Raw genomic sequence first — 13,943 nt, forward strand, 5'->3', positions numbered from 1 at the left:
TACCATACTAATTAAAATTTCTACCATGCATCTAGCTACTGTTCAGTATTCATACTTGGCTAATCTGGAATTAAAAGGAATGGCTATTTTTGAGTAAGAAGTCGTAAAGTGACAGTAACATGAATTAAAAAAAAAAAAAGACACTATGAGAATAACACATACTAACAGGAACACATGAGTAAAGACGGATTTTTCCAACATTAACTCAAACACGTCAGTAATATTTCGATATTAAAGTCAACGAAAAATTAGCTCCCGACACCAGTTTCACCTATCATAATGAAATTGGGCGGACAGGTTTATGTCTTTCATAACTTGTTGCACAAAAATGTCTCAAGGGCCTATGCCAGCAACTGAACAGGAAGGTGACAAAATTGCTAGGAAGTAGCCATTTCGGGCTTTTACTTTGAAAACGCCAAGTAAGATATTCGCCCAAAATCAGAAGCAGGTATCCTAAACAAATGGGCGACGCTAAATTGTGAAGCTTTTTTGCTTAGGCCGTCTAATGTGGGCAGAGCGTGACATCAAAGTTTAGAGATTCTGAATCTCAACGGGACTATTCCTGGAAGATGTCATAATTTGGTCAGAACTGACGCCTGATATGCAATTTCTGGTCCATGTTGAGCTCTGAAGTGCTGTTACAGAAGCTGAAGCTGATCTAAATAGAACTGAAACCCGTGTTTTGCGCACAAAAAACATCGGTTAACTGACGATTATGAATCAACTAAAGACAGGTTGTATATATTAGTCGTTGAAGGCTCGGGGGGTGGGGGTTCAAATCTGTTTAGTTTGGTCCCTTCAGGACAGGTGCTTCGCAGATGTCAGGATGTGAGGTCTACGAAACACACCCTCAACCCCCCCCGTCCTCCCATCTCCCCATCAAGGCGTGACATGGTTTAGGAAGGGTAAACACACGAGGCCGGTTCATTTCAAGCGAGGATTTCCCATCATTCAAACAATCTCGGGGAGTCAGTAAACTGTCAGTAATAACGATTCTAAACAAGGAAGGCATGTGTAAACTGTCAAGCGCATGGAACGTGGAACGAGGTGATCCAGTTTTTCACTGCAACATTCCTCAACAGGAAGATAAAACCTGAACAAGTCCCGTCCATTGAAGTTGGAAGTTCATGGGATAGTGCCTGTATCTCATTTGGGGATCTTAGAATTGCCTTTAAAAGTTGCTCTTTGGAGGTATACGGCCGTCCACTCTCCAGGAGGTTCCTTTTAAGCATGCTAGCCAGTTCTCAATAAGGTTGGGGTCAGGGGATGGTGGTGGTTCACATAACATGAGTTTTCTCCCGATGCACCTATCGTAGTTAAAGCTTTTTTTTTTTTTTAATAAATACCATGGCAGGAAATGGTCAGTTATAAACTCTTTTTGACACATTTAGGCACCTTAAATGGTCCTACCATCACACTCCCCATTAAACATTATTCTGTCACAGCCTTGATGAAACAAAGGAGAAGAACAATGTTATTGTTAAAACAAAAACTCGGGACATCCCGGTCCGATCACGTGATGGAAAATCCGGTCCGTCACTTGATTTTCAGATGATGGAGATTGGGTGAAAAAGATCGGCTTTATTAATTTCCCAACATTTTAAATGTCGCAAAGGGACAAAATAATCCAAAGGTACGAAGATCTTGCCAAGCACAACAGTAATAGCTTCATTTTATATTAAACAACGTAACTTTTCGGGATATTTTTAGTCATGGTATGTGACTGAAAGTGAAATGCAGACTGTGTGTTTTTGTGTGCATGTGTGCATTCATGGCACCGTCCGTCTCTGCCCTCCCTGAGCGTGCATTAAACTGTTTAATGACACCCCAGGTGCAGTTTAGTGTTAAACTAAACATGCAACAAAAATAATTAGACACATTGTGTATTTAAATACTAGACACACATGAGCTTTTTAGAAATCACCATCTTAATGCTAACAGTCGATGGAGACCCCCATTGATGGGCTAGCTCGAATTATCAATAGATCAACCTGGGATTTAGCTTCAAATAACAAATATTTACACACAAACTGCATAGTAATACATACAGACAGGTAATATAACAAAACTCACAGGCATATATTTTTCCTAATCTGTGAAAAACGAGTTAAATTAATGTTTTATCTCGATGTTCTCCTATTCTTTTTTTTTTACTGCAACCGTGTCGCTCCATGCATGCACCGCACCACACTGCCCCTAAGAGGCCAAGGTGCGCACAGCAGGAACGGCCGATATATAGTCATTTCCCCCCCTGACTGTCTGACATGAAATCAGTCTGAAATTTTCCTGTTTTAAATCAATTAGGATTACCAAAATTATTTCTATTTGCTAAAGATATATTTTGTATTTCCATTTTTTGATATTACTATTTCACTTATTGACTTATTTTTTGGTTGTCATTTTAAATAGTAAAAGTTGAGTTTTGACTGTTATATGTATCAGATCGGGACTCGGTATCGGCAGATATTTAAAATCAAAGACTCGAAAAAATGTGATCGGCACAATCCTAATGAAAACTATAACATATTGTAAACAACTAAAACAACAACGTTGCTGTTAAGAAAAATGAGAAAAACATTATCACCCAAAAATGATAATAGGGATACTTTTACCAAAACAATGAATGACCCAAAAAAATTTGTTTTAAAAACCTGCATTGTTTACTGATTATACATTGCGCATCAAAACAGTCCCAGTTAAAACAGGAGGCTTGTATGAAAGACTTTTGCAATATGCATGCCAGGCCACTAGTGGGCAATGTCACATGGAGCACAAAACATCAGAAAATGTGCGTAGTTCCGAATTACAGTAAACCCCCATGAACCCTGCAGTGAAGAGCGAAAAATGCAGTAAAAGTAAGTTAGGGCAGCCCCAAAGAGACATTTTCCGGTCTTTTACATATCCGTCAAGATCGGTTCTGCCCGGGTGGCGGCGTGCACGGGGGTCACAGGTTGATCGCCGTCTGGTCCGGTGATAAAATCTGTCTAATATTTGTATTGTCAGCAAATAAACAAGCCGTGAAGCGCAAGATTCAGTGTATATCGAGGCCGCCGTCACAGGCGTTTAGTGTTTAACTGGAGCCAGCACAGAGGCGCTTACTGTTCATGCGGCCCATTTTTGCTTCGTCATCGAAAAAAAAAAAAAAAAAACACGTCGGCGTGGACTTGCTATTGAGCTAGTGTTTTGCGTCTTGAGTCAGCAAGTCTCAGAACTGAGAGACTCTTGATGATTAGACCTGCCCCTCATTTGCACAGCCAGAAGCTGACGGGAGCACATCAGCCTGCCGCAGTGCATCAAGACATTTAAGTGATTGAACACAAATTTCATGCCACGGGAAATGAAAAATCAATCTGCAATGCAATGGAAAAAAAAACAAAAAAAAAACAGCTAAAAAGCGAGACTAAAATTTTATTTGGGCTGTCGTGACTCAACAATATTAGCCATTGTCAATCTTATGTATTTGCATTTGATGTCTATGTGGGACTTATATCAATTTCTTTTTTTTTTGGTTTACATTTATTGTCCAGTTCACAATTAACAAAATAGAGACAATGTCTATTTGGTAATTAGTTTTGGATGTAGAAAAACAACAACATAATTGTAACAACAATGGTTTTGTAACCAACGCAAACAGCATTATCCTAGCTTATAAAAACAACAACGTTATTGTCAACTGAAAAAAACATAGCATTATAAAAATGATGAGAAACAAAACGGGTCTGAGGGGGAAGGAAGGAAGGAAGGAAAACATTGAATAAGCGAGTGTCTGGGGAAGGTGGAAGGAAAGTAGGTTTAAATGAAGGAAGGAAGGATGTAAGGATGCATGTATTAAGGAAGGAAAGTTGTGAAAAAAAGCAGGTTTTAGGTCAAGCAAAGCAGGAAGGAAGGAGAGAAAGAAGGAAGGAGGGAAGAAAGGACTTTTTTTTTGGAACGTGTACTTTGGGCGCGCCTCGTACACTTCTACAGCGTATTATGCGGCTAAAATATTGCCAGGTATGTTTGCACTTTGGAGGTTTTGGGTATCATGTTAGCATTTTGCTGCCTTTTTATTTCTATCCGGAGCTCATTAAAGCATCACTTTGTCTTATCATATGAAGGTAACGGCACCCCACATACAGCGGCTGGCCGACTGTAATATATCACGACACACCCACATAAATGGAGCGTGTGCATAAAGCATGCGTGGTGATTTAGAGGCGCAGTTGCGGCTCAAAAGCGGGAATGTGCGCGCGGCGTTGAGCAGCCGAGCATAAAGGCCGCCGCTGTGCGTCCGAGGCAGCGTGATGGCCGCGAGGCGCACCGGCCGTCTGCGCGTGTGCCCCCGTGCAAGTTCAAATGTCCTCCCCTGTCACAACGCTGCAATGTTTGTCAGTGCTTGGGAGATGATTGTTTTTCACATTCGCTATGCTGAACTGAGCAGCCGTGACAGCGACGTGTGTACCAAAATATTACAATTTATTATACATTGCTCCCATTGCATCTGAAAAACCAACTAAATAAAACCACTACATAAACCAAAACATTTATTACAAAATAAAAAATAAAGAAAATGCAAATTGTATCTGAACATGTAGCTAAAGTGAATTTACTAAAGTACAAAAATATTTTTCTTTATTTTCCTGAAGCTGCACCTCCTGTAAAATTAAATACAAAAATGTAAATTGACCAATTTCTGTCACCTAAAAATTAAATACAACATAATAATTAAATTAAAAAAAAATTTTTTTAACCATGTGTATTTCATGTGTTTTATGAAATTGCATTGTCCCCTTTCAAATAAACTGATTAAAAAAAAAAAAAAGATTAAAATATGAATAATAAAAAAAAAAAAAAATATACAAATATTTTCCTGAAGCTGCTCCACCTGCTCTCAAGTTCGACGGAGCCGCAACAGTCTCAAGTAAATTGCTACCGAAGGAACTAAATAATCATTACAATTATTTTCTTTAAAAAAATATATAATTACAAAATAATTACCACAAATGTGCACTACAATTCTTTCCTTTTTTAAAAAATAAAAAATAAATTACAAAATAATTACCAAAAAAGTGCACTATTTTGCTTGACCATGCATCTTCAGTTATTTAAGTGGGTTAAAAAAGATTTTTCATTTTTTTACAAGCTGGTAAAAAGTAAATTGATAGGAACTAAATACTACAGCAATTACATTTTAAATAAAAAGTAAATTACAAAATAATTACAAAAAAGTACTTTTTTCTTTTTTTTCTCTCCCCATGTAGGTCAATTTAGTTAAGTAGCTTAAATCAATATTTGTTCTTCATTTCTCTGAAGCTGCTGCTGAAGTCCTGTTTAATAATAAAGTACAAATATAATTAAACAAAATATTGGTGATTGATTTGTCTCTACTTGCTGAAAAAAATACAATACAAAATACATGAATAAATTAAATATTAATCAAAAAATAAAATTGAAAATAAAAAGGCTGAAGCTGCCAGTCACTATAAAGTAATAATTGCTAACAAAGGAACTCAATAATAATAATAATAAATACAAAATAAATTACAAAATATTTAAGAAAAAAAAAAAACTGCACCATTTTGCTTGACCAGGTAGCAAAAATTTGTTTCGTATGTTTAAAAAAACAAAACAAAAAATTCTTTATTTTTATGCTGTACCACCAGATTGTCCTTGCCCTACCTGACCTTTATGAACCCTCCCGAGGTTGAGAAAATGAAAAAGTGAGCTGGCTAATAGCGGCAGGCAGCACATACCTACCATACATAACGGGTCAAATCACTCTGGTGTACTTGTCTGGCTTCCTCCGGCAACAAAGGCGCCCAGTGACCGTATCAGACAGCCTTAATGAAGGGCCTGTGAGCAGCATATCCACTGTGTGTATGTGTGTGTGTTTACTATCAATCCGCCTTTGTGTCTACACCCGGCGACGTCCAGTTCCCCCCCCCCCCCACCGTCCCCCGCCTCACACACAATCGCTCACATTTACAGGAGAGACGACAGAGAAAGAGTATTAGGACGTCGCATATGTTCAAGTCTTAACATTCGCGTTTCAAGCAAGTTACTGTGGCAAAAATCGAGTGCCCCGCTACATTTCAAGCAAGTCATCACAGTTAAGTCATTCAAATTTAGCTCAGTTGCAACTTATATCCGTGCATTAGCCGCTTAGCGCTAGAAGTTGCATTGTCAAGTTATTAAATAATATCGAACACAAAACACGAGCGGGCAAAAATAAAAATGTTTGATCCTCCAGAAAAAGCCAAAGAGGAAGCATCTGCATGGCCCGCTTCTCCAAGACAAACACAGAGCTGCTGCAAAAAAGAAAATAAATAAAAATAAATAAATAAAAGTCGAGCGTGTGTGTGTGTTGTGCGTGCGTCTGCTGATGAAAGTGTGACAATATGAGGCTCTGCCACCAAAGAAGAAAAAGTCATTAAAATAAACTGCTGCAGTACATACAGCACACAAGACCATAGACAGACATACTGTATCTACTGTACAAAAAGTAGATATCAAAAGTCTACACACCCTTGCTCAAAAGCCAGGTTTTTGCGCTGAAAAAGAATGAGACTAAGAATAAATCATTTCAAAATGTTTCCCTACCATTAATGTGACCTATAACAAGTACAACTCGATTGGGAAAAAATAGATATTTTCAAATGGGTCGGTGAAAAAAAACAAAAAACAAGCAATCACATTCAAGAGCTAAAGAACTTCATTCAAGAACGACAAAAACAGAACTTTGTTTGGGGCTAATCAGAGAAACTTGAAATCACCTCTGGGCAAAGTATGGAAAGTTAGCCTTCTGGATGAAAATGTATCGATTAAAATCATTTTAAAAGGTCATCAATCGAATGTATTGATACTAGGAAATAACGCATTGGATTTACGCAAGGCAGACTTCATGTGGAGGCGTGTATGCGTTGTATTTCCAAGAAACACACTTGTAATTACTTTTACTTAACTTATTTTTTTTTAGTTAGCACAACGCTACCTTGAGCGACTGTTGAATAACTATTTGTAGCTTATGAAAAAAAGATAGCAGGGTACGAGCAGCGAGCGACAACGTCAACTACTGGACACTGTTTTCAAGTTCTAACAAGTTTTCCAGGAAAAACTGGCCGAACCAGTAAAACCATAGCTGAAATAATATAACATATATATATATATATATATTGATATTTTCTCCTTTGTTTTATTGCAAAAGATTACAAGTACATGAGGAAAACCTCCATATTTAATGACCATCATTCATTTTACTTGATTCCCTTACGAGACAACAACAGGGATTTAGGAAATTTCACCTGCACTGTCCATTTCAGGTTTCTTATTTCACAGTCACATTGGTTGAATTGTTGGCTAAAAAGTTACGGAATCAATTTCCAGCCATTGAATCGTTTCGGATCGTATCATTCTAAAAAAATCGATATCGTCCTTGAATCTAATCGGCAACCACATATCGTGATACAAATCAAAAATCAATCAATGTAATAAAAACTGTATTGGGTAGTCCCTGTGTTGGGGTTACACCAAGTTAAGTGTAAGTGTATGTGCTTGTACGTGTGTGTGTGTGTGTGTGTGTGTGTGTAAGGGGTGTATAGGCGGGCCTCGCCTTTAAGGGCATATTTGTCCTCGCCCCTTAATCAGACGAATGAAAGCTCGGCATTCTCCACCGAGCTGGGAATTCAGGGATGGCATATTTACCAAACACACCCACACTCAAGAGACCTGTGTGTGTGTGTGTGTGTTAACATCAAGGTGTGTAAAAGTCCACCTGTGTGATGTGCACCACTGAAATGTGCTTTTTTTTTTTTCTTTTCTACCCACCCCCTTCACAAGATGCAAAGTGCACGTCGACACACACGGGGAATGTTCACCGACATGAGACGACTGCCCACGACATCCAGTACAAATGATATGCCTCTTACCTCTGTTGTTTTTAATCATGGTTGGTAAACAGAAAAACTACTTTACCATTTCCCACAAAACTCAACGATACCGTAACATTTTTTGGCGAGGGTCTGGATAAAAATGTGTTGCCTTGACTTCCGAGTTTAGATTTATTCCGTGACCAAGCTCATAAGTCAAATGACTCCTACTTTATATCAAAGCAATTTTCCCCACTGAAAATAACTAAAATGCCAATAATCAGTTTCACTGCCCCAAAACACCAAAGTGGCACTGTATTGTATCATGCGAATATAAAAAGAGGATGAAACGTAAAACAAAGAGAATATAAAGAAATAAACCAGTTTTATGAAGTGTAATTAAGCTGAAAGTCACACACACTTACTGTCGAACATTTGCATGCTGATGAGTGCCTTTAAGGGGCGTGGCCTAGTGAGTGACATCAGGAGCTGCAGCTAGTTGGTTTGTCCGTTTGAAATGAGTGTCATCTGAGAAAACACTAACATTTGTCTCAACGTTTAAAAATAAAAAGACAACATTTTGATTCTGTGTAAAAAGTAAAAACAGTATGGCAGCAGTGTTGTTGTTTGCGCTTATGACGAATCCCCAGCAAAGTGATATCATTCGCTACGCTAACAGCGGAGTCGTCGTGTTACGCACACATTTCCTCATATACTCAAATTGTCTTTCCCCATTGAAATGAATGGAAATGCCATTAATCCGGGCAAAGTTATGTGGTTTGATGAAATACACACGTAATTGTCTTTGTTCTGTTTAGTTTGACAGGAAACCTCAACTGGTAGTGGCAATAAACAGCTCGAAGAAGCACTCGGCCTATTTGTTGAACAATTGTTCACAATCTACTAAACGGCTGCTTGTTGTGAAATTTAGTGCCGCCGTCGAGTGTTCGTGTATCAACTTTTTCCTCATAATTCAAAGAAAAGAAATTTACGAAAATGTTGTATCCTGGAATACTGTTTGTATCATTGTTTTAATTTTGAAGTAAATGATGGAACAAAACAAAGAGGAGCGGCTGGAGTTTTTTTGTGTTGGAATGATTAGCATGTCAAGCTAAGGCTGCGTTTTCGTAACTTACAGGTGTCTTTTTGACAAATCTTTTTTTTTTGTTTTTAAGGTCCTTGTGATTGGAGATTGTTTTTACTCCAAACATTATTTTTTTCCACAAGTTAGCTGTTGTGTAAATGTCCTCTTTACACCAGTACATTCCTCGGAAGCTGTTCATCATTCATTGTCGTCGTTGCCCAACGGTACAATTATATGCATATGTAGCTATGGTTTGTTTGAGCGGCGGGTATGTTTATGGATGGATTTTTACTTTTTTTATTTTATTTTTTTTTCCTTAAGCGGCTAAGAATCTTTGCAGTGACAAATACAAGGTTGTAAATCACAAGAGGGGGAGTAACCAGATAACAGGTGTGAAGAGGAAACTTGTTTGTCTCCCCTTGTGGGTGGTTGCACTGCATATTGTTTCCCCCCCCAGAATTTAGAATTTATTATTGTTGTTCGTGGGGAAACTCAACTTCCAGTCCGACGTATAATTTTTGTTGCACACCACACGCAGAGCCAGATCACCCACATGCAGCCATGCAAGGAAAGATTCAGCATGAAAGAGGTGAGCAAAGACGACGCTGCACCAACGGAGTGGTGGGCACCTCGACAGTAGCCAGCAAGCAGACCCATTCGTGACTGTAGCAAAAAAAAAAAAAAAACTTTAAAAATGCAAACACAAAACACGCAGGATGGTTTTGCTCTTTAGCATGTTAGCATCCATGGATCTTTATTCATTCACGTCTGTTGTCTTTGATCTGATCCGACTATGTGAAATGAATCCTCTAGGTGTTTTCCCCAACCACAAACACAAAACAACTGGAGCTAAGCGGCATCACACCTTTCCTTTGGGGGGGCAAGGCGAGCTGCTGCTGTTGCTGACAACGCACCTATTACACTATCAAATATCACCTCTGTTTGGAGGAAGAGGAGCCTGTGGCCATTTTTTGGGGTGTTGAGAGGGGATGTTAGTACCGGGAAAACAGATGTCATCGCAAGTAGGGAGGAAAGCAGGTAAGTTTAACAAGCCTCCAAGCACTGCTCTGAGAATAACTAATTACTCACCTGTGTGTTTGCACAAAAAAAAAGAAACAAAAATAGCCCCTGACACCAGTTTTACCGATCAACATGAAATTGGGTCGACATGTCTATCATAAGACGACGGACGAAAAAATCGCAAGAACCCATGCCTGAAATGGAACAGGAATTGGTCTGTTTTGGTTCGAATCACCAGTTTCACCAATCGACATGAACTTTGGTTGACAAGTCTATCATGAGAGGTTGCACGACAAAGTCCCAAGGACCCATTTGCGAAGTTGAACAGGAAGTTAGCCGTTTTGGTTTGAATCAGCCATTTCTCACTCGGTAGCGCTCCCTTGGAAAGTTGGAAAAAAAAAATAGCCCCCAAAACCAGTTGAATCGACAAGACACAGAATTTGGCGGACACGAAAAAGTCTCAAGGACCTATGCCCAAAATTGAACAGGAAGTCATCCATTTTTGTTTGAAACAGCCATTTTGCACTCAGTTAAGTCCACTGGGAAGTGAGAACAAAAATAGCCTGTCAGCCCCTGACACCAGTTTCACCGATCGACAAAAAATTGAGTGGACATGTCTGTCATAACCAGACGCAGTGAAAAGTCTCAAGGACCCATGTCCGAAACTTAATAAAAAGTTGTACATTTTGGTTTGGATGAGGGATTTTTCACTCAGTAGCGCTTCCCTAAAAAGTTAGACAAAAAGTTGGAAAAAATTTGCTGCAGACACCAGTTTTATCAATCGACATGAAATTTGGTGGACGCATCTATTAAAACCAGACGCACAGAAAAGTCTCAAGGACTCATGACTGTAACTGAACAGGAAGTTGGCCATTTTGTTTTGAAGCAGCCATTTTCGAGTGCCCCCAAACTTCCCCTCCAAAGATCCAAAATAACGTGAACTACGGCAGCTGCAATGTCAAATATCATACGTTACACAGGTGGGACTCTCATCAGCCGTGGCTTGTCTTTGAACGTCTGTGGTGAAGTTGCAAGTGACGGCAAAGCGCCCATTCCACAGATGAGACACCAAGGCAGAAACCCCCCATGTCAAACACAACATTCGATAGAAGGGGGGGCTGGGGGGGGATTGGTTTCTCCCTGCATACCTCCTTCCAGGTGTACTGCCGCTTTGGGCTTTTTCATGCAGGATATGACGAGGACCCCACAGATAACCTCTGTTTAGCTTGACTTACTGCAGACGGCCTACACCTGACTTATGTCCACAGAAGGAGTTTGCGTGGGAAATGTTTTCAGAATTAACCTAGGTGAATGCCGCTCATCCACATAGTGAGTCGACTCGAATCCCTCAAAAATCAACAACAGACTCAAGTAACCTGGTTAAACACAGGCTCTATTCAGTGTGCCACTTAGTAATTTGAATTCTTCAAAAATCAACAGGCTCACTTAAGGCCTCAAAAACAGATCCACCGTTTTGTTGTTCCAAGGTAAGCAATGTACTTGTATTATCTGTAAAATAATTCTATGCTACTGTGAGCTTGTAAACCAAAGTGCCAATAATAGGCTGCTAGCACGAGCTACAACCTTTGTATTTTGGGGTCCCTTGACTTTTTATGGGAACATGTCTCTGGGGAGCACAGACAGCAGTAAAGCATTACGTCGGAAGTCACTCGGACATGGCATATTTGCAGTTATGTGAGGGGGAATCACGCGGAATGCAGGGAGACTGGTCCGTCGCACAATGAAAGGTTTGCCTGACGATCAGTTTCGGTCAGCTGCCGGATCACGAGCGTGGCTCATGACATTGTCGAAACGCATATTAACTTCTCACTTGAATTCACACCACAGATGATTATTTGGAAGCTTCGAACAATATACATAGACATTACCTTGAGTCCGTCGCTGCGATACATCAGTGTCCACCATATCGGATGTGGCTGATTTGCCCCGTAAATGTATACAACTGAATGGACTGAACTTCATCGAGTGACAATCTTACAAGTGCACAAAGTTGAGTCTCGTGCCAAATTAAGATTTTAGTCCAGGAAAAAGGTTCTATTCCTGAGAGAAGGTACTAGTCCCAAGAGAAGTTACTCATCCTGAGAGAAAGTTCTAGTCCCAAGAGAACTGGTCTGGTCCCAAGTGAAGGTGCTTGTTCTCCTATTTTTCTGCTGTTACTGCTAATTCCTAAGTGGAGACTGATGTAAACAAACTCACCTCGGCTCCAGAGTATTTTTCTGTGCAAGTCACAAGGTCGTCCAGACACACGTTTTGGGCCACGGGCATGTTCACAAACTGGAGTCTAAATATTTCCCGTCGGGTCGGAGCATCCGGGAGAGGAACGTAGACGATTCGGTCGAGGCGACCTGGACGCATCAGAGCCTGCGGGATGGAACAAGGACATTGGGAATAAATCTCTATTTTAAAGGCTGACTCAAAAACGAGTGACCTCCTCAAAATGGGCTTGCTAGCAACTCGTGGAATTCTTTGAAAATTCAGACCCTAGGAACGGCTTCATTACGCAACATGAAATTTGGTAGGCATGTGTGTCATGAGTAGACTCACAAAAGGTTCTTAAGATGCCATGCTGGGAAACACAGGTCCCAAGTCTGCCAATTTTGGTTTCAAGTGATACTGTAGTAGATATTTTCAGGAGTCCTTCCAAGACGAACTTTTAAAAACATTCTGTCTGATTGCTACAACATTTTAAACTTGTATAATGGACAGCTGGGGGACGTTAAACTTTGAAATATTTTAGGCTTCGTTATTGTGTGTGATCGGCGGATGCCAAGCAATGTTTGATGACTCGCCATAAAAGATAAAACTATAGACTCAAAGAGTTTTGAATATTCAGGCCTGAAGCCAGGTTTGCTTGGCAACATGAAATCTGGTCAGCATGTCTGTTATGAGTAGACGGGCACAAACAGGAAATCTGTGTTTTTCATTTATAGCAGACATTTCGGGGTCATTTTTACCCATTTTCAGCAGAGGGAGACATTTATTTCCCAGAGACAGCATCTATTAATTTGGGGCCTGTATATGTCGTATATTCAGCTTCAGACTGAAGAATGAGCTGCACTCTTGAGCTAAAGTGAACTAGGTTGTCCACTTGAGCGGCCGCCGCGTAGGCGTTACTCGACCGACGCTCCACTTCCTATAGATCACGTCTGCGTGACCCCAAAACAGTTGTTAAGTACCCGAAAACCACGGTTGTCTCCCCTGTCAGACTTGGTTAAGTGGCAGGCGCCTCGCCAATCCAGACAAGCAGACGGACAGACAAGTGCGCCTGTCTCTGAGCCCTCCACTCAGCCATGCAGTGCAAAAACTGAGCTGAAAAAAAAAAAAACACGACGAAATGAGGACTATAATATAATACCAATAAATTATAATGCATTATTAAGATAGTGAAGGAAAGAAAAGCTTAAAGCAAGTGAAATGCTTTGACACAAAATCGCCTAGTAAGAAGAAATATCTTGGCAGACAAAGAACAATCATATTATGCCTTGCTCTGAGATATCAAATCTTGGGTAAATTTTTGTTTTTGCAGTGTGACAAGTACGCCGCCTCCTCAGCTGTAAACTGGCCAGATTGGGAAAAAGGAAATCGTGAATTGCTCTTTTGTCAAACATCTTGAACTCAATGCGGAATCCACTGGAAAATGGGCATCAATTGGCGCTGACAGATTCATTGTTGTTCTTGTTCGAGCGGAGCCCCTCACCGAGGCCCAGACGGGCCGGCCCACCGCGGCACTTCACTCCACGAGACGGGAGACGCGAGCCATGCGGGAGGTCACGTCAGGAATGATCAGTCGGGCCGCAACAGGGATTTTTTTTGTCCTCTCTCTGACACGCTTCATAGTCACACACACATTGTTTGTATGGTAACAACTCACGCTCATCTTGGATTGCAAGTCAGCATATTGGAAAGAAAGAAAGTGAGCAAGCAAGTTGTAAGCTTGTAAGTACGTAAGTTCTTAAGTCATTTTGTTGGTAGGT

The 13,943-nt window shown here is 40.2% G+C and overlaps 1 protein-coding gene across 1 annotated transcript in view; it reads right to left on the reverse strand.

The window, feature by feature from the left end:
- Positions 1-13,943, reverse strand: part of afg2a (AFG2 AAA ATPase homolog A) — a 113,465-nt gene that overhangs the window by 5,188 nt on the left and 94,334 nt on the right. The window contains exon 16 of the mRNA XM_061686740.1: positions 12,166-12,330. Coding sequence (XP_061542724.1) covers positions 12,166-12,330 — 165 coding nt within the window. The remainder of the gene's footprint in view (positions 1-12,165; positions 12,331-13,943) is intronic.

The sequence above is a fragment of the Phycodurus eques genome, chromosome 9 (genome assembly GCF_024500275.1).
Source record: "Phycodurus eques isolate BA_2022a chromosome 9, UOR_Pequ_1.1, whole genome shotgun sequence".
NCBI lineage: Eukaryota > Metazoa > Chordata > Actinopteri > Syngnathiformes > Syngnathidae > Phycodurus > Phycodurus eques.